This window comes from Anopheles bellator, chromosome 1 (genome assembly GCF_943735745.2).
Source record: "Anopheles bellator chromosome 1, idAnoBellAS_SP24_06.2, whole genome shotgun sequence".
NCBI lineage: Eukaryota > Metazoa > Arthropoda > Insecta > Diptera > Culicidae > Anopheles > Anopheles bellator.
In genome coordinates, this window is record NC_071285.1 from 7,150,886 (window position 1) to 7,175,726 (window position 24,841).

General features: G+C 49.8%; 1 protein-coding gene across 1 annotated transcript; it reads right to left on the minus strand.

The window, feature by feature from the left end:
• Window positions 1-21,400: 21,400 nt before the first annotated feature.
• On the minus strand, window positions 21,401-24,742 carry LOC131205505 (inosine-5'-monophosphate dehydrogenase). The gene is made up of 4 exons (XM_058197629.1): window positions 24,329-24,742; window positions 24,009-24,159; window positions 22,582-23,780; window positions 21,401-22,511 (listed from the first exon to the last, which is right to left on the minus strand). Exons 1-4 carry the CDS (start codon window positions 24,418-24,420, stop codon window positions 22,406-22,408), a joined length of 1,548 nt encoding a protein of 515 aa, XP_058053612.1. The 5' UTR covers window positions 24,421-24,742; the 3' UTR covers window positions 21,401-22,405.
• Window positions 24,743-24,841: the final 99 nt, after the last annotated feature.

A 24,841-nucleotide genomic window follows, 5' to 3' on the forward strand; every position in this document is an offset into this window, starting at 1 on the left:
GGGACGCGAAACCGGCGAAAATTAATTCCATTGCTCGGCGATGATTTACGATGGCCTGAGCGTTCCGGACACATCGAAACGTTCTTCGGGCATTTAAAACAATATCTTGCTTTTCGCTAATAAATCATGATGGAATGCAGATTTGGGCCGGGCTCGAGGCCGGCTCATTTCCAGCTCGTCCTTGATCGTGCGTTTTGGGGGGGATTTTGATTAACTTTCGCCCCGCCGGTCACAATGCACACGGGCGGGATTGTGCATCCGTCGTCGTCCTCGCCGTCGAATGGCCACGGTATCTCCTGCTGGGCCCGTCGGTCGTCGTACCGGGGCCATTTTCCTAATGAATGAAAACGGAACGGGCATGAATGGCCGCCAAAGTCACGAGTTGGCAGGCTGGCTGGCAGAAGGACCGTTGCCTCGGTGCCGAAAGTAAGACAGTTTCATTGGTGGCCGCATAAATGGGAACGCAGTGCAAGAAGCATAATGCAACCGCGAAACGATGCGATGGGAGCCAAGTGTGGCAGCTCCAAATCGAAAATTAGTCCAGCGGGCGAACGGGCGCTGAATGGAACGGAAAAAATCCGATTTTATCGTTGCCCAACCCACTTCCGTCTATTGCAATGCAGTTCGATGCTGGAGTCCGTCCGCGCTTCGGAGTTGCCGCTCGGTTGCCCTGTAAGACGAGAAGGCCCACGGAAGACAAATCGTTGAAAAATGGAAAATGGAAGTAAATCAAAAACCGGGCAAGAGAAGAAAACTGAACGAGGTAAAAAGAGTCGGTAAGTTCACGACGACGAAACCGGGATCTGCAGCAGCCCCCGGTTTGGGGCGGCCACGGCATAGGTCACGGAGGGCGAAGGGGCACCCCTTCGCAGACCCTTCGCCGTGTGAGATAATCTTCATAAATTCGAGACCCCAGCCTCTACCGGGCAGGATGCGCGAAGGAGGTCCTCTGCCCGTTTTATTTTCCCTTCTTTTTTGCCGCAACCGCCGCCGCTTCACATTCGTGATTTCTGAGCTGTCATTCTTTATCCGTGATCATGTCACGTTAAAGGATTTAGATAGTTCCGCTCCGCTCGGCGAGTCGGCGCAACGCAAGGCGTACTAATCCTTCGGCGGAGAGTGAGAAGAAAATCTGATTTACGGCACCAACAGTCGGCCAAAAAAAAAGGAACGACGGAAAACCGACGGCACCGACGGGGAGTCACGTGTCTGCGACCGGAAGAGGGAAGGTGCGATAAGGACCCATCCGGCGGGCGGGCCGTAAGGAGACGTTCCGCTGGTTCCGGTGAAAATACGGCCACGGCCGACCGGATTTCGGCCCGGCGAAATGATAGGGTCGGTCGCTCGGGCCAGGGATATGCCGGGGATAGTGTCATCCGGGAGAGTGTCGGCCTAGGAGACGGTGCGAGATATGAGTGATTGCCGGCCGCAGCGTGCTGCATGTAAAAATTATGATCGAGTATGGCGTACTTTTGGCTCACGTTTCATTGGCCTTGGTTCGGGTCGGACGTTTGTTTGGTCTTCCAGTTTTGCCCGGGGCTTTGGGGCGTGAAACGAATTGGATATTCCTGGCAGCCAAGCGAAACGTATTGGGAATTGGTTGGTTTTTGGTCCACTCCATTCATTGGGGACATACAGTATTATGCAAATTCTTACTGCTAATGCTCATCCATTACAGAAAAGCCCACACTAAGGGGACACTAGAAAATGGGAAACAAACGACGTTCACTAAGGCGAACCATCAAGGTTAGCATCATGGCTTCTTACACTGTTGCCTAAAATAAAATTTTAAAGTACTAAATAAATTTAACGGAACAATTTCCGTGTTCTTTGTGAAAATGGACGAAATCGAGTATCGAGCTATCTTTTAATATTTGTTTTTGATACGCAATAGGGCTACGCAAATAAAAAATTGAGATGGGTTCTGTATATATGGTCTCTGTACCATCGATTACCTCAGGGAAATTTTGGACAGTCGAATTTGAACGTGACCGTAAGAGCTAGGGAACGAAGAACGGGACGTCCAAAAATTGCAACAAGTTCACCAAATGGTGCCAAAAGACCACCAAATTAACGGTGGAAGATAGCACAGGTTATGAATATGTAAAAAAAACGTGTTTGTCGCAACTTAAATTTGACCATCATGTTGCCATCACGTTGCTGGGAGTATTGCTGGAAGAAGTGTTTAGAGTTACAAGATTGAAGTTACATGTTGAAAAATTGCCATTTCAGACCATACTTTAAGGTTTTAGTCGCTCTTCTTTGGACTAGTTTGAGTCATGAAACTATTTGCCATCGAGCAGCATCTCCGGCATGTTCGAAAAGCTGCATTTCTTGCGTCTGCACTAATCCCTTCAAGGACGCTGCTGCCCCATCCCGAACTAATATCCGTCGGTTCGGCGCGTTCACTGGCGGCCACCGGTGAAGGTACTCAGGCTTTTTCAATATCCAAACATCATTAATTAAAGAAAGTTGTGGCAACCGAGGAAGCGCCTCGGCGGATCCGTTCGGTCGGTCAAGCGGAAAAACTAATCGACTAATCGAATCTTCGTTCGCGTTCGCGCAGGTGAAACTTTGATGTGTGGCCGCCGCGCCACGGTGGCGTAACGAAGGCCCCCCTCGCCGTATTACACCTCCTCGGGAGGCCGTTTGTTTTTCGAGTTTTCATCGCGTCATCGTGCACTCATTTGCTCGCCCAACCCACCACCATGGTCACCCTTTCGCGGGGCCTGTGGAAAACTCAAGAAGGAGACCGCCGGACCCGGACGGGGCCGGACCGAAAGGGTGACTCGCGTGTGGAAGATGCACCAGCAAAAACAATGGGCCCCCTTAGTGACCCATCGAAGGGCCCACAGCCAACGAACCAACCGGCCGACGGAAGGCAAAGAAAAAAATGGAAAATTAATAATTAATCTTCCTCGCTCCGACAAAGGCTCAGGACGGGAAGTTCCCATCGGGTCCCGGCGACTTTATTTTCCCCGGCCCAAAGGAAAAGTCAGCCGTTCCGGAGAGGTTACCGGCGGCCGATCGACGCCATCATCGATCGGATATCGGACGCCGCGGAACCCGCGAGGCCCGCCGATGGTGCCCGCCCGCCGTAGTTCCCGTTCGTCTCGCCCGGGGACTTTGAACGACTTTCGACTTTTGCCGCCCGACTTTTGGCCCGCTCCATTCGCGGGCCGGCCATGGCGTGCGATGTTGCACCGTCATCTAGTCATAATTTACAACGTAATTTCAGCGGCAGCGCTCTCGGGCTCGGCTAGGCCCCTTTACTCCGCTAGCCGACCTAATAGAGACCGGACTGGCCGGAGTGGCCGGCCCCGTGTGCCCACAACAACAAACACCGACCTGGGGCCCGCCCGCGGCCATTTTGTTGTTGGTTGGCCGCCGAACTCACCGATTTTCGCCACGTCACCATCGGAACGGAGAAGCTGAAAATGGCCTCAATAGACGGCGCGGACTTGAAGTCGGCCGACCGGTGAAGCAGCAGAGAAGAGGCAAGAAAACGGCGGCCCAATTCAGGTCGGCAAATACAAGGGGCCTTTTCGGTGGCTTTTTCGGTGTTGTAACCTCTCCTGCTGCTGCTGCTGCTGCTGACAAGCCAGAAAAAGGCTCCCGAAGTCCGACAACAGTCCGCCAGCTCCCCGTGGAGCGGCAGTGACAGGACGAATTTCGGATTTCACAGTGCCCAACCGGCTAGGCGAGGCCGATGAGAAGCGAAGCCGATTTCTAGCGGCCCCGACGACCCGCAAGGAACCACCGAAACACGGGGACGCTCCTTCGAGATTCGATTCGATCCGAGATTCGGCTGTCGAGTTCGATTCCGTCGCCGGGCGGTGAGCGATTTATTTCGACTCCGGGACTGACCTGACCCCGGATGCATCGGCTGGTGCTGACAGGGACGTGGTAGGTAGAAAGAGGGCCAAACCCGCGGAACATGGAATCGGTTTGAAGGAGGACCACAAATTGAGACGAAAGTGCCGAACTCGAGGGGCAGATTGTTGTGCACAGTTCTATTGTGTTCCTTTGAGCAGGATGTCAACACACACTGTTTGACGATCATTGTGTTGCAGCTTTGCGCACTATAGACCGATGAAAGGTCTTTCCGAACTGATCTAAGTATTCAATCGCTGAGTTTGAAAATTGACCATCAAAATCTTCAATAAAAATCAATAACAATTTCCAACAGTTTATGAACTAAGAACTATGTCTCATCGATGTCCAAACGGCTGTCCATCATCTGTCATCCTGTCCATCGGTTAGTGGACAATCTGTTGCAACTGCAAACCGATTCCTGCCGATGCTCCAGCAACCATCTGGTATCATCTCGGTGAAGGCCCCTGGCCCGTATTCCCGTATTCCGGACGACTCTATTCCTTCGTCCGCTAATCGGCGCTTCGTTCGGGATCGTCCGTTCGAACGGTGCCCACTTTCCGGAAGGATCGATCGAAATGATGACCGGTGGTACCCGCAGGAATGGATCGATTGATGGATGGATGATCGGCCGGCGATCGAGCGTGGACCCGCCGAACCCGCCGATTAGCGCCAATTTCGTTTCCGCGTATAATCATTACCGCGGCGACGGCCCCGATTATGTTGGAGTGAAATAATAATAATCGTTTCAGGAAAATAAACATAATATCCTGTGGCCGTCGTGGCCGTCCGCCATCCGCATGGTCAGACTTTCCGCTGCGTTCCGGGGCCACGGTTTCGGGGGCTTCCGTCGGTGGTTTCTCGGAATGGATGGGGCCGTCTCGTCGGACAGCAGCAATCTAAATTTTATTTCTCTCCTCTTCCGGCAGTGTCCGGCGGTGTCCCTGGCAAAACGTGTCCCCTCCGATACGGTGCGGTGTAATAACCTTGCCCAAACGCCCAAACAATGTGCGAGGTCCAACTTTTTTTTTCTGCGAACATTAAAAAGGAAAGAAAAGTTGCCAACGGAAACTCCACAAGGTTCGAGATCGAAGCCCTTAAATTAATTTGAGAAACAAACAAATCAAACAATTTAATGAAGACATGTAAAAAGATAAAAGGAAATGTGTAAATGGCAAAAGTCCAAACACAAGCAAAACATGTAAATAATTAGTTTGCATTTAATTACAATAAATCCCGTTTAGTTGATGTGTAAGGTGTAAAGTGAAGAAAAAACCAAGTTTACGACTACAAACCAACTACGACCCAAATCGACCCAATCCTCCAACCCTCCCCATTAGGAACGGGGGCCTTCCATTTTGCAATTTGCAACTGCACTTGGAGCGCAATCATCTTTGGCCTTTTTTGGCGTGCATCGGAGATTAAAGCCGGAGATCCGAAGGGGCCCTGCACCGAGCCAGAGTTCGGAAATCCGAGTTTTCCGATCGACAAACCCGGTGCAGCCGGATGCGCGGTGAAACGCGTACGTGCCACCGGATCCCGGACACAGGCCGTGGCGGGGGCCATGGAGGTGATTAGAGACACGACACGGCGGTGCTGATCGCTGGTCCGACCGACCCGTAATGCTGCGCGGTCGCGAAGGGCCCCCATTACGAGATAATTAGCTTTTTACGGTTCATGTTCCAATCATAAGTGACCGAACGGGCAATCGAACCCCCCCCGCCGGTCCTCGTGTGGTGGATTTTCTCCGATCGATCCGTTACTGATCCCACACCGAGTGCTCCGTGTGGCTAGTTAGGACCCAGGCCCGGCCCGAGCTTGTGTGCTCAGCCGAGCTGTCTCTTTTCGATAATTCACGAAATTATTTGTAATTATGGTCATTATAAGCATAATATCCGTTTTTCTGCCCTCAAATTGTAATCCCTCTATCCGCGGGCGCGAGGGGGTTCGCCCTTCCGCGCCTCCGTCCCTCCGTCGGGGTCCGGCGCGGTGCAGAAGCGCTGCAGGTTTCCCGCGATCCATGGGCGATCCGTTGTTGTTACAGTTCCCTAAACGAAACGGGGCGCGCTTAGCGTGAGGCCGCGGTGATCGGGCTGCGGGCGCGTTTAGGAGTGATCATAAAAATTATATGGTAGAGGACGAAACGCCGTGGCCGTGGCCCACGACCCACGGAGAGCGCGACGGGTTTTCCGACGCCGTGGAAAAAGGGCAGCACCACGGCCGAGCGGAAGCCGTGCGAAGATGGATCGAGCTCGGCGCGGGCCCTCGGAGGTCCCGGTTGGAGCAGAGTCGCGCAAACGTCGCGCAAAGTGCCACGGAAAGCTTATTACCCTGACGGGTTGGGGAGCTGCCTTGTAATTACGATGTGACGTTGATTTGGAGGAGTTGTTCCGTGGTTCCCCGGCGTACACCGGTGCTCGAGATTGAGGCCGTTTTTGGGGTGATGGGTTATAATATTCTCAGATGAGCACTAACTAAATTGCCTAGATGTCACATATAACAAGAGAACATACTCCACAAGGCAAAAAGGTAAATGTAAATCGAAACATTTCCAAATTCGTTCCGATATCTGAACTCATGCGGAACTCGAAGTCCGCATAAAAGCCTCAAGAAGAGCGTCGGTAGCCCGTCGGCACCTTTTCTGGCGAGGGATGTGGCTAGGCATCAAGACGGACCCGACGACAAGATGTGTCGAATAACCCGCGGTTCGCCCGGCGGTGATCGACAACACGTCTGCGCCGGCTGCCGGCAAACGTGGCCAGAACCGCGGCGCATCGAAACGGACCGAAACCATATCGGAAGTATCAAAACTATCCCAATTTTACGATTTTGCTTTCGTTGGCAAGCTCTGCGTTCTGTGTTCTGTTCTTATTTGCCCTCTTCAGGCTTGCTCCTTTTCAGTCCGGACCTGGCGGGAGGCATCCGTCGCCGTGGGACGGTGAGGCCTGTAATTTGGCGTCACGGTCGTGTCTTGGCCACGACCACGAGAATTTCCTTCGCGGAGGCGCGTAACTGCTCCATTCATTCGGCTGATCGGCGCACCGGAGAAAATCGGGGCCGCCGCGATCCGGGCCCGACCGGCTGCTGCTGCTCCCGGATCCCGGTGGCGCGGTGGCCGGATGTTGGAACGGTTTTTTAACGGCTGTTAAGAGCGAAGAACCTGAACGCCCATGGAAGAAGGAACCGACATCACCGCCAACCACGGTGCGCACTCGCGCGGATCGTTCGATCCGCGATCGACGCTATGGGAAGGCCCAGCGAAATTATGTTCTCAGCTGCGGGAATAAAAGTGCATTTCGCGATCGGTGGGGGGGCGTGTTTTGCGGATCGAAAGATTGATCTTGCAACCGGCGTTCCCGGCGCATATGGAAAGCTAAGCGGGGCCCGCTACGAAATTGCTCGTAAAATATTAAAAGTTGGAAAATGCCGCCCGTAACGACCGCGCCGGTTGGGTTGTCTCGGGCTCTTTTATACGATCTCGATCACTCGCTGGGCCGGTAATAAACCCCCCCAACCCCCTTCAAAGGCTCCGTCGTGGAGCGCGGTCACAGGGAGTTCTACGGGTGGATTTGATAAAACCCGACGCCTGACCGATGAATGAATGGTCTTTTTGGACGAACATAAAATGTCTTTCGATGGCATTAAAGTGGGTGCTTCCAGTGGAGTGTTGCTTGTTGATACTCTCTTTTTGGATAAGTCTGACCTGTAGCGCTTCAGAGTGCTGCCATAAATCAGTAAAGGCTCTTTGAAGAGTGTTCGGTTTAAATTTAAAATTATTAGCTACATCAATGAGGCATGCCACTTTCTTTTGCACGTGAAACGAAAAAGTTTACAAGCATTCTCGAAAACCAAATTTATGTTTCCCCCAAGAGACAGGTTGAAGCAGCCACATTCCAATCCAATCAAAAAGATACAATTTCATTGATCTGGTTTTTTTAATGAGATAAGCAGTACAACCTTCTGTCTTGTTAAATTGAACTTAAGTTGAAATTAAAGTATCGATCTAATATTCCCAAACAATGACGTCGTTGTTAACACCCATTATTTTCTAAACTATTTGCCGTTAGTTTCTACAACAAATCGGCTCTATTTAAGATTGTCCTATACTTATCTCTACTCTCTCTCTGTCTCATAAAACCTACATGCATAAAAATGGATGTCCGTTTTAATGTTTATATGTTGCACTGTACAATGGCAATAGGAAACAATTGCCCGAAATAGAGAATTTAACTCTCTCATACTCTCTAATAATGTAATTCTAACGCAATGTAATCTACAAAAATGCAGGAAGTCCGAATAAAATGATGGGACGTTCAAGTGACCGATAGAATTTGGTAACTCGCTTGATTTACTTGGACTGTCATTACATATTTTGCATTCGAAGGTTGGAGCATTATCATATCATTCTTTTGCGAAACGATTTAATGGTACTCAATAATATGTCCAAAATTTTACCAAATCCTTCGAACGAAATTCAAAGTAAAAATCTTTGAAGACTGCTTCTAGCACCCCAGACCAACCGAAATTAAAAGAAAAGCGCATTTAATAGGCCACACAACGCGGGCATCTAGCGTTTTAATAAAATTAACTGCCATAATGGCAAGGAAAGCAGGACTCGCGGGGCTCGAACTTTTAAACTATCTGTCCCTGTGGTATACGCTTTAGACTCAGCCCAACTACATGACATAAAACTTACCCTTACCCTAGACCGTAATGTGCACACAGGCACCTACTGAATAAATAATAATTGTTGTTACGATAATTACTTTCGTATTTCCGTCAGGTCAAGGTCAGTTTTTATATTCCAAAAACACGATAAAAGCACTTCACGTTAGTCATTTAGAAGTCTTCAGTCATTTAGAAGCTGCAAGTGGAACAGGACGCTCTGAGGTGATAATTTCTGAATTAATTTTTTATTCACAGTAAAACTACACACAGTAATACGCTGAGAGTACAAAAATTAAAGTTAAACAGTATTGTAATCAAATTAACTGCCACTGCCACAGTTTATACGATCATCTGTGGTAATGTACTGTGGCATTCTAGTTGGTCAGCTGTGGTAATGTCATACAGCCAACGAGTTGTCATACAGCCAAACATTGACACTCGATTTCCGGATTTCCCTTTCCGTCCGTTCCGTTGCGATTCGTAGAAATTGTACAAGCTCGAAAAATTGCTCATCACGAAACTAAAACGGTGCCGGGAACTGGTCAGCCATTGTGACCAAGTCGAAGCGACAAGTTTTAGCACGGTGCTAACATTACAAAGACGACGCTACGGATAATTTCTGCGATTATTATGGAGCATGCGACGATTAACGACCTTCCAAACGAAGTGAGTGGTTTTAGTTTTCTTGTGCAGGTAAAGTTGCTTAAAAAGTATTTGGTTTTTAGCTGTTGGAGCTGATATTTGACCATCTTGACGTGGAGGACCTAAAGGACGCGTCCCTCGTGTGCCGACGATGGTCCGATTTAACATTTTTGGGACGTCGAATTGATCGTGTGACGGTAGCGCTAAAATTTCCGTGGAACAAGGATGTGTTCCAAAGTAACCGAAAATATCGCCACCTTGAACTCGGCGGAGAGAACTTTGCGTATGCGAAAAAATTATTCCAAACGTTCAATATTTCGTCATTACGTATAATAGGACATTATTCATCACACTTTTCGTCACGGTTGATTTTGCAGGAGGTACCTGATCTTCAGCATTTGTCGATTGTTGGTGCACCCTTTGAAATGAACGAAATGATTGAACCGCTCCCACTTCTGAGAAAGTTAGAACGCTTGGAGATCGGCTATGATCTTCCGGAAAGCGCCCTCCCCTGGCATACGATCGCCCCTTCTCTGCAAGGTCTGAAAATGTTTTGTGATTCTGAAGATCAGTTGCAGCAGTGGAGACTTTTTGGTGACCAACTAAAGCAAGTTTATGCTTCTTTCCGTAGAGGAAATGTATTGAAACGCTTTTGCGAAATGACTTCGCTCCCTCTTGTAGAGGAGTTGTCAATAACTTCTGTACGTGTTTATGGTAGATATGAAAATTTCGTTAAACGACAAAGTTTTTTTCGACGCCACGGGTTTTTTCGAAGAATTGCCTCTTTGCGACGTCTTCGCCTCGACGGCATTTACCTATGTAAAACCTTAGTTCAAGATATCGTGAACCACAGTCAACAGTTGATGTTTTTAGTAATCATAGGTATTAACCTATTAGATAAGAGAGATGAATGTAACAGTGAACGAGGATCGTTGGAATCTCTGGCGCAACTGACTGAACTAGAGGTAAGCAAGTAATGTATGTCCCCCTATTCCTACGTAATCATATTCAATCATATTCATATTTTTCTTGCAGCATCTAAGATTGGATAATCTGAACCTATGCATTTTTCACGGGTGTAAGCCGCTCACCTCGCTCCAATCTTTGCGCATTGATAAAACAACGTTTGGCCACGAAGGACCGCTCGGTTTCCTCGTGAATTTGTTCAAGATTGCGCCACAATTGAGGAGCTTGGAATTAGGGTCTGTCGTGATGCCAGCAAGGGCCGTTCATTTCATTTGCAACAAGTTCACAAAACTTACTCGTTTGCAGCTGACTTGGTCAGAAGTGGTAAGAAGACTAACCGATTCCAATGCCAGTATCATGTAATATCGGTTTGATTTTCTTTCTCAGGTAACGAGCGGTGGTCTCTCCGGAATCAACCGGTTAATGCATCTATGTTATTTAGAGTTGATGTTGATTGATATTAGCAAATTTTTTTTCAGCATCATCCCTAAAAACAAAGTTCGTTATCTTACGCTGCATCTCAATTATAAAGTAAGTGAATAACGCATCTGACTAATTATTGATTGGTTATTAAATTATGATTCTTTTTCTCCGACTTTTTTAGTTCTATGAAGATGACCTTCTTCGGCTGCCGGAAACTTTCCCTCTACTCGACCGATTGAACTTGATCAACGGGTATCTTCGTGAGTCTACTGTCAATAGATTACGCCAATTACTTCCGACGTGCGCAATCAAAATATATGGCCAGCTTATCACCAACGCAGGGATGAAAAGATTTGCTCGTAAGTGGACCAGAAGCGAAACGATGCCGGTGTGGGAGAAAGAATGGGTATGGTAAAATTCGGACATTGAGACGGATGACACGGCTCAGAAAAGCGAAAACATATTCTCAGAAAACCCGCATCGGAAAAACGATCAGATAGTACGCACGTCAAAAGCTGTGTTTTCCAGGAATGCAAAAACTCCGAATATAATTATGGGACTTTCAAATGACCGACAGAATTTGGTAGCTCGCTTAATTTATCAGGACATATTTTGAAGTTGAAGGTTGAAGCTTTGATTATGTTTTTAAGAAATTTCTATCCCCCGATACTTTTTAATAGTACTCGGCTCTAATTACATGACCAACATTTTAACGAATATCTTAAAACGAAATTAAAATTTAAAATACCTTGAATAATAACGGGAGCTCGACGCGGGTATAGTAACGAATTCAGGAGTTCATTAGAATTAGCATTGCCTAAGTCCGGACGGGTGGTGTGATGCTGAAGGAAGAGTAATATACGATAGGCCGGCCGGCCGGTTTGCTTTCACGGAGGCAGCTCGCAGTTGGCAAGACCCAAGTGTGACTCTTCACAAACCCTCGGCTTGGCTTTATCATTGTAGTGTAATTATATTGCAAAGGCGCAACAAAGAAACGGCACAATCGCTGAGTGTGGCGTGAAAGGGCAAAGTTCGCGTCGTGGCCAGATCAGTTTTCCATCGTCGCAGGGAATGGAGTGTCCTACCCTCGGCGGACCAACACTGCATCAATGTATCGGCGGACAGTGCCGCACTAAAACAGTAAGCACGCCCCATCAACAGGCGCCGCTGCCAAGGCCAATGTTTTGATTGCCTTCTCCGTTGCTCCCGCCGGGTCCCCGGACGAATGGCACAAAATCAATCTTCTGCACCGGGTGCCTATCTCGGGCCACGCCGACCCCGGTCCACCGCCATGATCATGATTTGCACAGCGAAAGACCAACGGCATTACGAACAACAAAACAAAATGTCCCGCAAATGTCCGGGTGTCCGCGCAACCAAACATGGCAGAAGCTGCTGCTGCCGTTGCTGGAAATTGGCCGCCTGATGGATGGAAAGGCTCGGACCGCTAACCGAAGAAGACTAATGAGAGACGAGCCCGCTCGGCGAAGGAAAACTCGTCGTCGTTGTCGCGGGTTGGGACTCAATCCTTCTCTGGCAGCGAGACCCAACCAAATGACTCGGCCGCCGACCACGGACGGGGTCCTGGTTCCCCGCGGTGGTAAGATGCAGCGCAAACGGGGCTAAAAAGAGCGGCAATGGAAACAACGAGAGGAAATCGTGGCGCTGCAATTGCACCGGGCGACGATTACCGGGGGACGGTAGCTTACGATTCCGAATCGAAAACTGCTGCCCTTTTTCTTGCCCGGCCCGGTGGGATGCGGGGTGGTAATGAGCGTGGCCAAAGGGGGCGAAGAAGAAGATGAGGGCCACGCCGCAACTCGTGTGACGCTCCGAGAAGAGGCGAAGAAGAAGATGGAAGCCAAGTCAGGAAATAAGTCATCCGGCGGTGTACCGGAGGGCGTTACCACGCCTTCCACCGCCACCGAATGCATGGGAAGATAAATGTGGCCCGCGAGGGGTTCCGGGGGCTTCGGGTGGGAAAATCATATCACCGTGGAGGGGGACCGCGGCGGAACTTTGCGGCGGGGCGGAACGGATTATTATCTGGGAGTCCGCGCCCGAGTCCGCTGCATCGGCGACGACGACGACGACGACGACGGTTGGGGATTTAATTCGGGCTTTGTGCATTGTTTCATCGTTTCATTGGTGAAATTGGAGCTTTATTGTGCAGTGCAGCGCAGCGCAGCGAGGAGATCTCGCCGTTTCTGCAGGCGCTGCACTCGCCTCGACTGTCACAACAGTTGGACACACCAAGGGGCCGGGCAAGCCGGGGTGGCGGGCCGCCGTGAAATTGAGTTCTGAAACATACCACCCCGGGACGGTCGGCCCCAGGACCGATGGTTTGGATGCAAGTTTGGTCCGGTCCGGACTCGAGTTTCGAAGTTTTCTTCAGCGCGAGCGCGACCAACATGGAGACCGGGTTCGCTTCATCGCACAGACTGTATGCTTGAGGAGGGTTTCTTTAAAGAAAATCAAATAAGAAAAGGATGTCAGGTGTCCGTTACAACCTGGTGAAAAGAGCGACAAGGTTGGTGTCGTTGATGGAGAATTCAGAGAGGCCTGGCAGGACATAACTAGTTTCGGAAACGAAATACTTGTATACATTTCATACCTCAGTATGACCGATGCTAAGCACTTTTTATCAGATGTGTCGGGTCAACATCGATTTCAATCCGATCGCGGTGGGATCCGATAATACTCATTGTAAAATTGCGGTATACACTGGCTCCAAGGTTGATTATTTAGCTTCAGTCTTTTGGGATGCTGTCGAGTTTGTGGACTTCGCTGAGAAATGGGGTTTCCGTTTGGCTCGAAAAAATATGTTTAAATCCGAGGTCCTAAAAAGGTCCTTTGGGCGACTAATTCACAACTAAAATGAACAAAACATTAATGTGGCAATGTAGAATCAATAAATGGTGGCATTTTCCCCATGATTAGGAGAGGATTCGAGCCTCGACTTTAGTCATAGGTAACGGTTAAGTTCTGGGACCAGGGAGCTTTTGGATGTTGGGTACGATATTAGTGTTATTGCTGCCGGCGAAGTAACGTACCACCTAGCGCTCCGTGATAACAGTGGGCAACGAAATTAATCATTGTTATTTGCTAATTAATATAAAGCATTCGGGAACACTTCACAGCCCACCATAAACCGCTGGCTTAGCACAGCCCAAGGAATAAGCTCACGTGCGGTGGCAACTAATCCTCGCTACTTACGCCGCGCGTTGGTTGCTCTATGATCAGGTCCGGTCCCCGTTCTTATAGCGCAAGCCCATTCACGCAAATTGATTTCGCATGGAATTATTGGGACCCATTGTTCACCGCACAACGACACCGACGACGACCAGGATGAGGACGACGACGACGACGACGGCCAGCATTAGCATAGCAATCGCTGATGCACGTTGATTGTTCAATCGAAATTTTCAAACGATCCCTTCGGCGTTTGCGTGTGCGCGATCCGGCTGCACACCACAATCTGATTGCCCGAAAGGGCCCCGCGATTGCACCTAATTTGAATTCCGGGACCTCCACCCGGGAGCTGGGATGATGGGGCCCCGTTGATAGCGGCGTCGACTCGGTCCGTGCACTAAATAATCCCAAAGTCCCAGATACTACTAACGCCGGAGACGGTGCCCTAAACCCACAACGAGGACGACGGCGACCGGTTAAAGCCGTTTGGTGCGGTACTTTAGTGCAAAACATTAACTGTGCCGTGCAACTCTCGGGTGCTTTAATTTATCTCCTCCCGCCCAGGAGAGGACGCTGGCTGCTGGTGAGGGGCCGTCGATGCCGTCGTGTCGGGTCGGTAAATTATGGCACGGGGCCACCGGCCGGGCACCAGGATCTTAAGATCAAGGATAAGTGTGCGCCCGAAAACAGCGACCCCGGCCATTTTCTCCGTGTGCTCCGTGTGGTTTCGATTTCGGAAATCTCGACGAACGGCGAGCCATCGTGGGCCACGTAAATCCACACCCGTTGAAAGGGAAGTCGCCGGGGTGGCCAGAAGGGGGGAAGAGACAAAAAGAGATGGTGAAGTGACTTGCAAAACTAGAAAGACGAAAAGAAAAGGCGATGGAAAAGGAAAAACAACGAACAGGAAGGGACAATAAAGAACTTCGAAGGAACAAACGGCAACCGGAGCGAGCGAAGGAAGAGAAACGACAGTTAGAGAGTGTCGGAAGATGGAAAGTAGCATAAGAAAGAAGAGCTGCACGAGCATGGAAAGAAGAAGGCAAAACGTGCGGTGGCGGCGAGAGAAAGGTTAGACATAATTTATGTAAAACAGCATAAAACAGCAACAGCGTGGACCGGGCGCGGATGTGCGCTTCTGCGTAAAGAGGAACGCTTTCTCTCTCTCTTTCTCTCTGAACGAGCGAGAGGGAGAGAGCGTGCCACTGTCTTCGTGCTCCAACTTTCAATCCGCGCGGTCCTGGATCCCGGAGGGTGGATAAGCGGTACGGATACGGATTGAAGTACCCTAAGATTAAGATGGCGTCCAAAAGCAAGAACTGCGCACCGAGAGCCGAGTGAGGCAGCGAGAGAGAGAGAGAGTTTGATAGAGAGACAAATTCGAGCATAAAGTGTACGATGAAATTCTCCTGGTCCCCAAGAAGGTCCACGCTTCGGTTGCTGGATGTGGCGGACGGTTTGAAGGTGGCGCCGGTGGCGGTGCCCTATTACCTAACTCAACATTATCCTCGATCCACCCAGCGCCCAGCGCGCACCACGAAAACATAATGCCACTGGTTTATGTACCAACCGCCCCTCCTCGCTGCCCAACAGCCCCGTTCGGTCGGCCCAACTTCAGGTTTGGCGCATACAACATAATGCTGCTGTCGCCGGGTCACGCGGGTTCCGCTGGTCGTTGAGCGATTTTCTTTGTCCCTTTTTTTTGTCCCTGACTCCGGGACGGGACGAGAAAAATGGAAAATCATCATCTTCTGGGCGGACTTGCGAAAGGCACCTAGGCATTTCTAGGACCCCATTCCGCACGGTTTAAAGCTGCTGCCAACGCGAATGGGACTCGCCTCCGACGACGACGACGACGGTGGCAATTGTAAATTGATGCTTCTTTTCCTTTTGTTTTTGCACGGCGTCGTGGGCCGAGGAAAGTCGCTGGGGGGTGGTATGAAATGCCCTCCAAAATGTTGATAACGCGCTAGCTTTAATGTGGTGCCACCGACTGATGATGTGCCATCATGAGCTCTCGCTGTCTCTCTCTTTCTGTCCTTCTCTCTGTCCGCGTCCTCGTGGAGAGTAACATATTAATCCTAAAGGGGCCTAAAGAAGGGCCTAGTTGTAGGGCCCAGGCAGTGAACCGCACTCGTCGACACTTTGCCAATTCGGTTTCGGTAGGATTTGGAGAATCGGTCACGTTGTCTGTGAACGAATGAAGGTTGGCTTTAGTTTCATAAAATGGTCGATGAATAAGCGAAATGTTCAAAAAAATGAAATGGTGTTTTATATTTTCTGTTAAAAGTATTACTGATACCCCAGAATGAATCATTCATTTGAATGTAACTGCAAAATATAAGGCTTCAGCTCAGGGCTCAAGCTTCTGTTCAGAAATGTTCACAAATTAAAGGAGAACATCTCATACCGAGAGGTAACATATTGCGAAATGAGTGTTGCATACTTTTAGGCGTGGTTCATACGAAACGGTGCCTTGCGGATTGCCGATATCTAAATTGGGAATTTGAAATGTTCCAAAAAATCAAAGCTACCACAAGAATTGTGAACTTTTTACGCCGTACTTTTGAGCAAACTTTCGTAATATATAGTTTTAGAAATATAGGGCAATCTAAGAGGCGTTCCTTATACACTTACCAATGTTTGAAAATTCAGCTGCAAACCAGCTACAGCCACAGTGTCCCCGGCACCACTAGGTGGATCGGAACACGGCGCACGGTTTTCGGTTTCGGTTGCCGGGCCTTTGGTTCGCTCGGTCGCCGCCAGGTGGCCACGGAGATGAAATTTTATTCCATCACAAAATAGAATGTACGCTCATCGCCCACCGCCCCCCGGTGGCCTCCCGCCCCTGGTTGCCCGCCCTGCCCGAATCAGATTGCGACGTCCCCTGCAGCCAACCGTTCCCTGGGCCACCTACCCCGGCCGTTCCTTCGGTCTCTCTCTCTCTCTACGGCGCCACCACAGAAATAGCATTCTGGAGCACTGCGCCCGCTGCTGCTCCTACGACTCATTCATCCGTTACCATCCTGTCCCCGTCGTTCGTTCGTTCCCCTGTGCCTCCACCCGGCCGACAACCGCCGGCAGATCCTGCCATAATCCCTGCCTGCCCTGAGCTCCCTGAGTCAGTTTCAGGGATCGGGCACGGGCGACACACTCTTGCCTTCTCGCTCACTCGTTTGGTCATTTTTTGCCCAAACACACCAACACGGACGAGCGGGCACACGTACAATGGCACACATTTTCCACGATTTCCCCACGGGGCGGACGAACACTCGATCCTTGGGACAGCGGTGAGGACGTCGGGGGGGAGCTGAGGTGGTCTCATCTCGAGCCTCGGGCGCATCCCCCTCGTACACGTCCGAGGCACACCCGAACACGAAACGGCCGAGACACCTCGGCGAGCCTTGGTCCTCCCGGTGGCTGGCTGGCTGGCTGGGGGTCCTTCCGTCGAGTCCGTCGAGCTGGCCGAGGGCTGGTGGAAAAATCTATGCATATAGATTGGTTATTACCACCACCAACACCGCAAGCCGGCCCCGTGCTACCCACCGGATCGGGTTACTATCTCTTTCACTCCCCGGCCGAGCGCAGCGAACGGCGAGGGTTTTTATTCGCTCGCCCGCGCTTTTCCCTCACGCACGCCCACACCAACCGTGTCCGTGGGCCGTGGCACACATACACACGCGGTACGGACACGTACGGGGCGCATTTCCCACCATCCGAGCCGAGGGAGTTCCAAAGGACCTTCTCTCGCCGAGCGACCTTTTCGGTGCGGGTTCCCTTTTTTCAGTTCTGGCCCCCTGTGCTTGTTGGGTTGTCCTTTCTCGTCCTTTCCGTCCGACCCACGGTGGGCCCCCGGGTGAGGCCCCCCATCCGGCACGATAAACGGTGGGGTGTTGAGTTTTCAACAAGGATAATGCTCCAGCACGTTTAAGGGACCCTCACGCACACGCGCACACCGGTGTCGACAACAATGATGAGCTGTGGGTGTGTGTGGGTGTGTGTGGTGTTGTTCGACAGCCGATCCGGGTTCGGCCGCCGGCAGCAGCAACAGCATCAAATGGGAGGAAAAATTGGATCCTGCGAATCGGTCCGCAGCGTGAGACCCGCGGGAAAGTAAGGCTTAGAGCCCCACCACGGACGGCACGGCCAAACACTTTTGGAGACACTTTGCTCTTTCGCTCGCGTGGCCCGATGATTCCCTGGCGGATAATTTTCTTCGACAGACCCGGCCAACAAACCGTTAAAGGTAAGGATCTGCTCGGGCCGGGATGATGATGTTGCTTACCCATTTTCGGTTTACGGCCCCGATCGGTCCCCGTTACGTTGTATGCGCGGTGTTTGCCATTCGGGCCAGGCACAGTGAGCCACCGAATTTGTCGGCAGTCGGCCGGGTTTGATGCGGAACACCCAACTGCGAGTACTCAAGTTTGTACGACCTTGTAAGTCTAATAAACTAAAGAATCCGACTCCAAAAAGCACGGATAAGGGTTTGTTAGAAAAGCGCCAAAAGTTATGCAATAATATTTGCAAAATGTTTCCTGCTGTGTGGCTTATGATCTCCTATTACACAGATACTTCGAGGACACATGGAGAGAGATGAATCGACGAGAAGGTGAATCCGATAATAGTTCCCCAGCTTATCAAAAACTATTTTTCGTGTTTTCCTCTAATAGCTGTAATGTGCGTTCTGTTCAGAATTCGGGTAGAGGACTGTAGCGTAGCGCCACCTTCATTATCGGTACGGTTCCGGCAACGGTCCCGGCGAATAACGAATGAGGTCATCTCGTTCCCCAGGCGACGACTACTACCAGCAGGACCAGGACAGCATCGATAGGATCGGTGACCGCACCGAAAAAATCATAAATAAAACAAACGAAACCAACCACGGGAAACACGGGAAAACAGTCGCCGCTACAATATTCAGGTGTCGCCATCGCATTCCGTGGATTTCGTGTCGTATTTCGTCCCCCAACATCCGTGCAATAGCTTCCGGGGGCTCTCCGAGGGACCACATTTTACATTCGCGGAACGGCAGCATCCTCCGGCGGCCGAGGACACGGCGGTCCGGCGGTGTACGGGTGAATAATAACGAGAGGCTGATTTATTTCATTTGATGTTCATCAAAATGTTGCTGTTTCTCGTTGCCGCATTCGGCAATGGGCCGATGGGCTCTCTGGACCGTGCTTTGACTACGGTCGTTTACGGCTGTGAACGTTATTGGGAATTGATTTATCTCCGTCCACGTGGTCCTGTTTTACATTTAAAACTTGAACCGCACACCCAAACGATAAGCATTTCGGGCCGAAAGGATATACAGGACATGGCCATAATTCGTGGCAGCCATATGGACGCACTTTTGACGTGCCTCTGACGTGTGACACGTGGTCTTTGATGTGGTCAATGCTATGAATATCTGAAAAGCTATGAATATTTAATTAATTGGAAGCGGTGGAGAATAGAAGGAGCGAAAGCGATCTTCCCCGTAGCGGGAATATTCCGATAGGCCCAACGGGGCTTGAAGACACTTTAAGGACATCGACAGAACGTCTTACGCCAGGAAGGCTGTTTGAAAGGGCTGCAAAGATGGTATATGCATTCATTTTAGGAAACCTGAGCTGAGCCTGAGCTAGTGAATGATCGAATGATCTTAATATTAGATTTTTAAAATCGTTTGCCTCATCGAAACATAAAATTTCGAATGAAAATAACAGAATAGCACAATGAATGTCTTAATTCGAAAGGTTCATAGTTTTAGCTTGTGAAATTTCGGTTCGGAACGAATAAATTACACGATTTGCTTGATGTTTCCTTGTTCCGAGGATCTTTAGGAAACAGAAAAGTAGATCCACAAGCTGCTCACACATAAATTAATTTTGAAACAACTGATCATTTGATGATCGCAAAGTGCGCTGTTCATAAAAAAAAATGGATAACGCACGGTGAGCTGATCATTAATTAAGAGATGGCGCAAAACTCTTACCAGTATAAAAAGTATCAAGAGTATTGTTTTAGTGTGGCAAAACGAGCGAAGGTTCGCGGCAACTGCCAACAAAAGGTGTTCGACATAATAAGTTTCGTTTTTGCCTACGCCAACCGGTTAATCCAAGCTTCTCTTAATTAATGTTTATCCTTTATTGCTACTTTCATCTTTTAATCATTATAATAAATTGTGAATGCACGCAATTTCATGTTTTTTCATAGTGAATAAGCTTTAATTGCCATGCAACCGCTCTCAAGCCTAGGTCAGTACTTCTGTTAAAAAAACCCATACTTCATTTTTATGTGTTTTAACAGATGTTTGGAATAACGAAATTGGATTAAAAATTACAACGTCGGTAAAAAACGCCCTGCCGAAACTTGAAATAGGTGGACTACTCGAGATCATTAGAGCGTCGATCACTCCGACACCTATCGAGCGGGGATCAATTAGTTTTCCGTGCTTCGCACAGGATTTGTCACTATCCGTCGGCTCCGTCGCCGGAATTGATTGGATGGCGAATAATTCATGGCTTTTCACACGCCACACAAGTAATCCGTTCTGGCTTCCAGGACGCCGAAAGTCGAGAGAGCACACCAAAGAGCCGTCGCGGGAGCCCTATCCTGGCCCAATAATCAACCTGGCTGCCAATCGATGATGGCCGTTGGGGAATGTGTATATTTTTGGAAATGAGCTTTGATGGAAGCGAAGGATCGGGAGAAAAAAGCGGGAAAACGGTGTTCCTCTTCGTGCTTCGCAGGATAGTAATGGTGCCGGTTCTGATGAGTTCGCCAAGAGGGACCCCATTATGGCTTTCGCGTTGGGGGGGCTTCGTGGCTCGGCTCTCGGCGACGTCAATGGGTGTCACCACAGAGCACAAATCAGCACATGATCTCGAAGCTCCAGTCCGCCTCGGTTCGCAGCGAAGAAGGAGTCAGCGGTGGGCGTCGGTTTGGCTTCGAACAACTCAATCAACTTTTATCGATCAACGAGAAACGTGAAGCCCGGCGCGTTGTCCTTTCGTGAAATTACAAGCCACGCTTGACGGCACATCTAGACACAGTCAACCACGCGGGACACGCAGGAGATTACGGATTTTCGTTTGTTCGGTTAGCGTGGTGTGTTCGTTGGCGTTCCGAGGACATTTCACTCGCTTTCTCTCATACACAAACACTTCGTCTATTGTTTATGCCCGCGGAGCGCGGCGGGTGAAAGTGCTGGCCAACGGGGACGGTTGCGGTTATTTATTTTTCCCCGGCACAACAACGACAACGTACGCCAGCAATAATTGAGAAGAAAATTGATTGCTGGATTGTGAACAGATTCACTTTTTGCTCAAAATCCATCTATTGGAATTGGAAACGGCAGCACAGGCATTTTTATTTCTCCTTTTTTAATGTAAAATAAATTACACGATCCCATGGCGGCAAATATTGCGAGTAAATGGCGTTGTTCTAAAAAAGCGACCATCGTTAGTTGGATCATTTAAATGCAAATTGAACGTCATTGTTGTATTTGCAACGAATTTTCATTTCATTGTTCCAAAATTTATAATAAGCGAGATAAAAAACATGAATGTTTATCTTTTTATGTCACGATATTGGCGTTTAGTTGTTTAAGTTACTCAAACGTTGAATACAAACAATCAGCTTCGATTTCACATACTTTATTAGTTCATTTTCTTTCACAGATTTTACTCAACTTTGCTACCTGCTTAACATTCATTTCGTTGCGTGTAACAAAAACACTTTCCATTCACTTTAAAATACCTGTTTAAATCAACTTTTGTGGCCGAATAGTGACGTATGTTTATGCCGTGTGTGTTTTATTTCTATTCCGATAGAGCACCCGGACTGGCGAATTAAGTTAAGCGCACAACATTAAAGTTAGTTAAGTCGGACTCCAGGAAAGTAGTTAGCGCACGAGAAGAAAAAAAACATTAAGCAGTACCGGCTCCTTTCTTTTTGGGATCGGTTCGGTCTCACTGATTTTGCCTTGTTTTGGGGTAGCATAATGGACATAACACAAACTAGTGGAGAGGAATGTAGCCACCAACAGTCAAACGTCGGAGGTTTATCGGAGGGGCTCCCTTATCTTAAAGTGTCACTTTGCGCAAAAATTAATTTTCGAAGCGTTCGATACGCCACAACGGATGTGGCACAAGTGGCCCTTTCTACGCACTTAGCCTAAGGCCATGATTTTGCAACTTGTTCGACAGAACAACGAATTAGACAATCTTACGGGCTGCACATAATTTTGACTCCATAATTGGTACACTTCCAATAAATATAGTTCTAAAACGGTTTGATTGTTTCTCCTAACGTACGTACAAAAAAGTTGTCTGCAATCTTTCCCTTACATCGATGCTTACGACACTACTAAGTAATTTTCCTGGCAGACAAGGCCATTTCGATTTGAGTGGCCCAAGATGTTATACACTGTCGCCGCCAAAAAAACCTAATGAGCTTAATGCTAGTTTGAAAATCGGTTTTTCCATTGTTACAATTAAGTGCCAATGTGCCAGTTGGTGCTCGGGTCCTGTGTTCGTGGGCGCACAAGTTGCCCTGGCCCCACACCACAAAAGGAACAGAATTTCGACGGGTTATGATGATGCAATCAGCAGTAGCTTCCAGCTCACGAATGCTCCTGGCCGTTCGGTTGATCTCAGAAGAGGCGTTTCTCGTAAGAGAACAAGCCATGGACGTTGCCCTCGAGCTGGGCCGAGTGGGTACGCTTCATGAACCGCAATTCCCCGCTGTAGATCATTTTTCTGAAAGCAATAAAGGACCGTTTGGTGTTAGGCCGTTGAACTAGCGAGACACCTGTGTGACTAAGCGAACCTCAGATTGCTGATGGAACGTGTGCCGATATCCTGGCAGCTGTGCTGCAGTCCGCACTGCAGATACGGTACGAAGCGCAGTATCGAGCCCTTGTCGACGATGCTGCCACTGACGCCCTGCGCTACGCGGAGCTTCTCGATCTCGGTGTGAAAATAGCGCGAGCTGGCCGCTCCCTTGCCATCCTTCCGCTCCATCGCCTCCAGGCTGCCCATACCACGGTACTTCTTCAGTCGGACACCTTCGCTAAAGTAATACTCGCCCGGTGCTTCCGAAGTGCCCGCCAGCAGTGAACCCATCATCACGGCCGACGCACCCAACGCGAGCGCTTTCATGATGTGTCCGATCGACTGCACGCCACCGTCAGCAATCACCGGCACGCCATACTGGCGAGCCAGCTTGCTGACCTGGTAGACGGCCGTTGCCTGAGGGCAACCGCATGCCATCACCTCCTGCGTGATGCAGATTGAGCCCGAGCCCATGCCCACGCGCAGTGCATCGCAACCGGCCTGGATAAGGTTGAAGGCTTGCGATCGTGTCACCACATTCCCGGCAATCACCTGCAGCGTCGGGTAGGTGTGCTTGATGAACTTGATCATTTCGATCTGATACGAGGAGTTGCCCTGCGACGAATCGAGCACGATCACGTCCACGCCATTGTGAACCAACAGCTCGAGCCGCGACCGGTCTTCGTCGCGCGTCCCCATTGCTGCTCCGACCAGCAACTGTTTGTTGCTGTCCTTCGAAGCATTCGGGTAGCTGCGCGCTTTCTTCAGATCGGTCCGGGCGATCAGTGCCACCAGTTCGCCGTTCGTGTTCACGATTGGCAGTTTTCCCTTCTTGCTCTTCTCGAGGATGTGATTCGCTTCCTGGAGCGTCACCCCGTTCGGGGCCGTAATCATGTCGTCCAGTGTGGTCATAATATCCTTTAGCTTCAGCTCGACGTCATGCTCACGGAAGTCGATATCGCGCGATGTCACAATGCCCACCAGACGCGTTCCGAGCTTTCCGTTCTCGGTGATCGGGTAGCCGGTGAATCCGTTCTTACGCTTCGCCTCCAGCACGTCCGCCACCGTGTTCTCCGGTCCCATGACGAGCGGGTCACGGATGAAGCCATGCTTGTACTTTTTCACCTTGTGCACCTCATTCGCCTGATATTCGGGCGAGCAGTTATGATGGATAATGCCGATACCGCCGCAAAGCTAAGGATGGCAGCAGAAAAAAAGTGTTGCATGAGACACTTTGTAAGGCGTTACATTCCTTATGCGGCTTCCTGCCGATTGTGGGAAACCTTTACAGTGCCCCGCGCAACAAGTACAAGCGACGCAGAAAATAGCGATGCTAATGGCATTATTGATTTGCGTGGTGGCGATGGGTGCCATATGGGGCTAGAAGCGAGAAGGCAATAGCTGAGCGTGAATTATGCTTACCGCCATGGAGATGGCCATGTCGGCTTCGGTGACCGTATCCATGGGAGACGAAACGAGCGGCGCTTTGAGCATAATTTTCCTCGTCAACGGGGAAGCCAGATCCACCTCGTCGGCAGTAAAATCAATATACCCGGGCAGGATGATGAAGTCACTGAGGGGACACACAGTAGCGGACGGGCAAGACGATTGCCAAGCGCAATAAAAATAAAGCATTTAGTCAAAACATATGGTTCGCTCGAGGGCTGCGGGAACGGGCGGCGGGGACCATGACGACTCCAAGCCTCTTCGTGGTCCACCGCGCTGCTAGGCAACACACTTACTTGTACGTCAGACCGTCGCTTTTGAGGAACAGTTCTTCACACGAATATCCGTCCATCAGGGTGGCCGGCATTCCGTTGGTACCGTTCTCCATGGTTTGTTTACCGGCGTTTGGCTGTGTTGCGTTACGATGCCCACTGTTTCAAGCCTCCTTTTATGCTTCCCAAAGGTGCTTCACAAACACGTGGTGGGTGGCGCAGTGTGTAATGTAATTTGCCCTTGCTTCTTGCTTCGCCACGCGTGGCCAAAGATATGAGATCGGGTATCAGTCGGGGAAATGCTGTTTACAATGTCTATGGAAATGCCGTTCGTGCTACAGTTCGGTGGAATTAGCGGGCGGAAGGTGGCACCGATTTTTTTTCTATCTCCTGAGGTTCTGTGGATTGGCACACGCAAAACTCGTCTTTCCACCACGCCACGACTGTTCGAGCGCTGGTAACACACAAAATGCGAGAATCTGCGAGAGCACACCGTTGTCGAGCGCTGTCAAAACAGCCGTCATGCTGTTCGTGTCG

Coding starts and splice junctions, on each gene's coding strand:
- LOC131205505 (XM_058197629.1), bottom strand. CDS start 24,420: ATGGAGAACGGTACCAACGGAATGCCGGCCACCCTGATGGACGGATAT. Junction 24,160..24,328: donor AGCGACGGTCTGACGTACAA/GTAAGTGTGTTG, acceptor GTGTCCCCTCAG/TGACTTCATCATCCTGCCCG. Junction 22,512..22,581: donor CGTTCCATCAGCAATCTGAG/GTTCGCTTAGTC, acceptor TATTGCTTTCAG/AAAAATGATCTACAGCGGGG.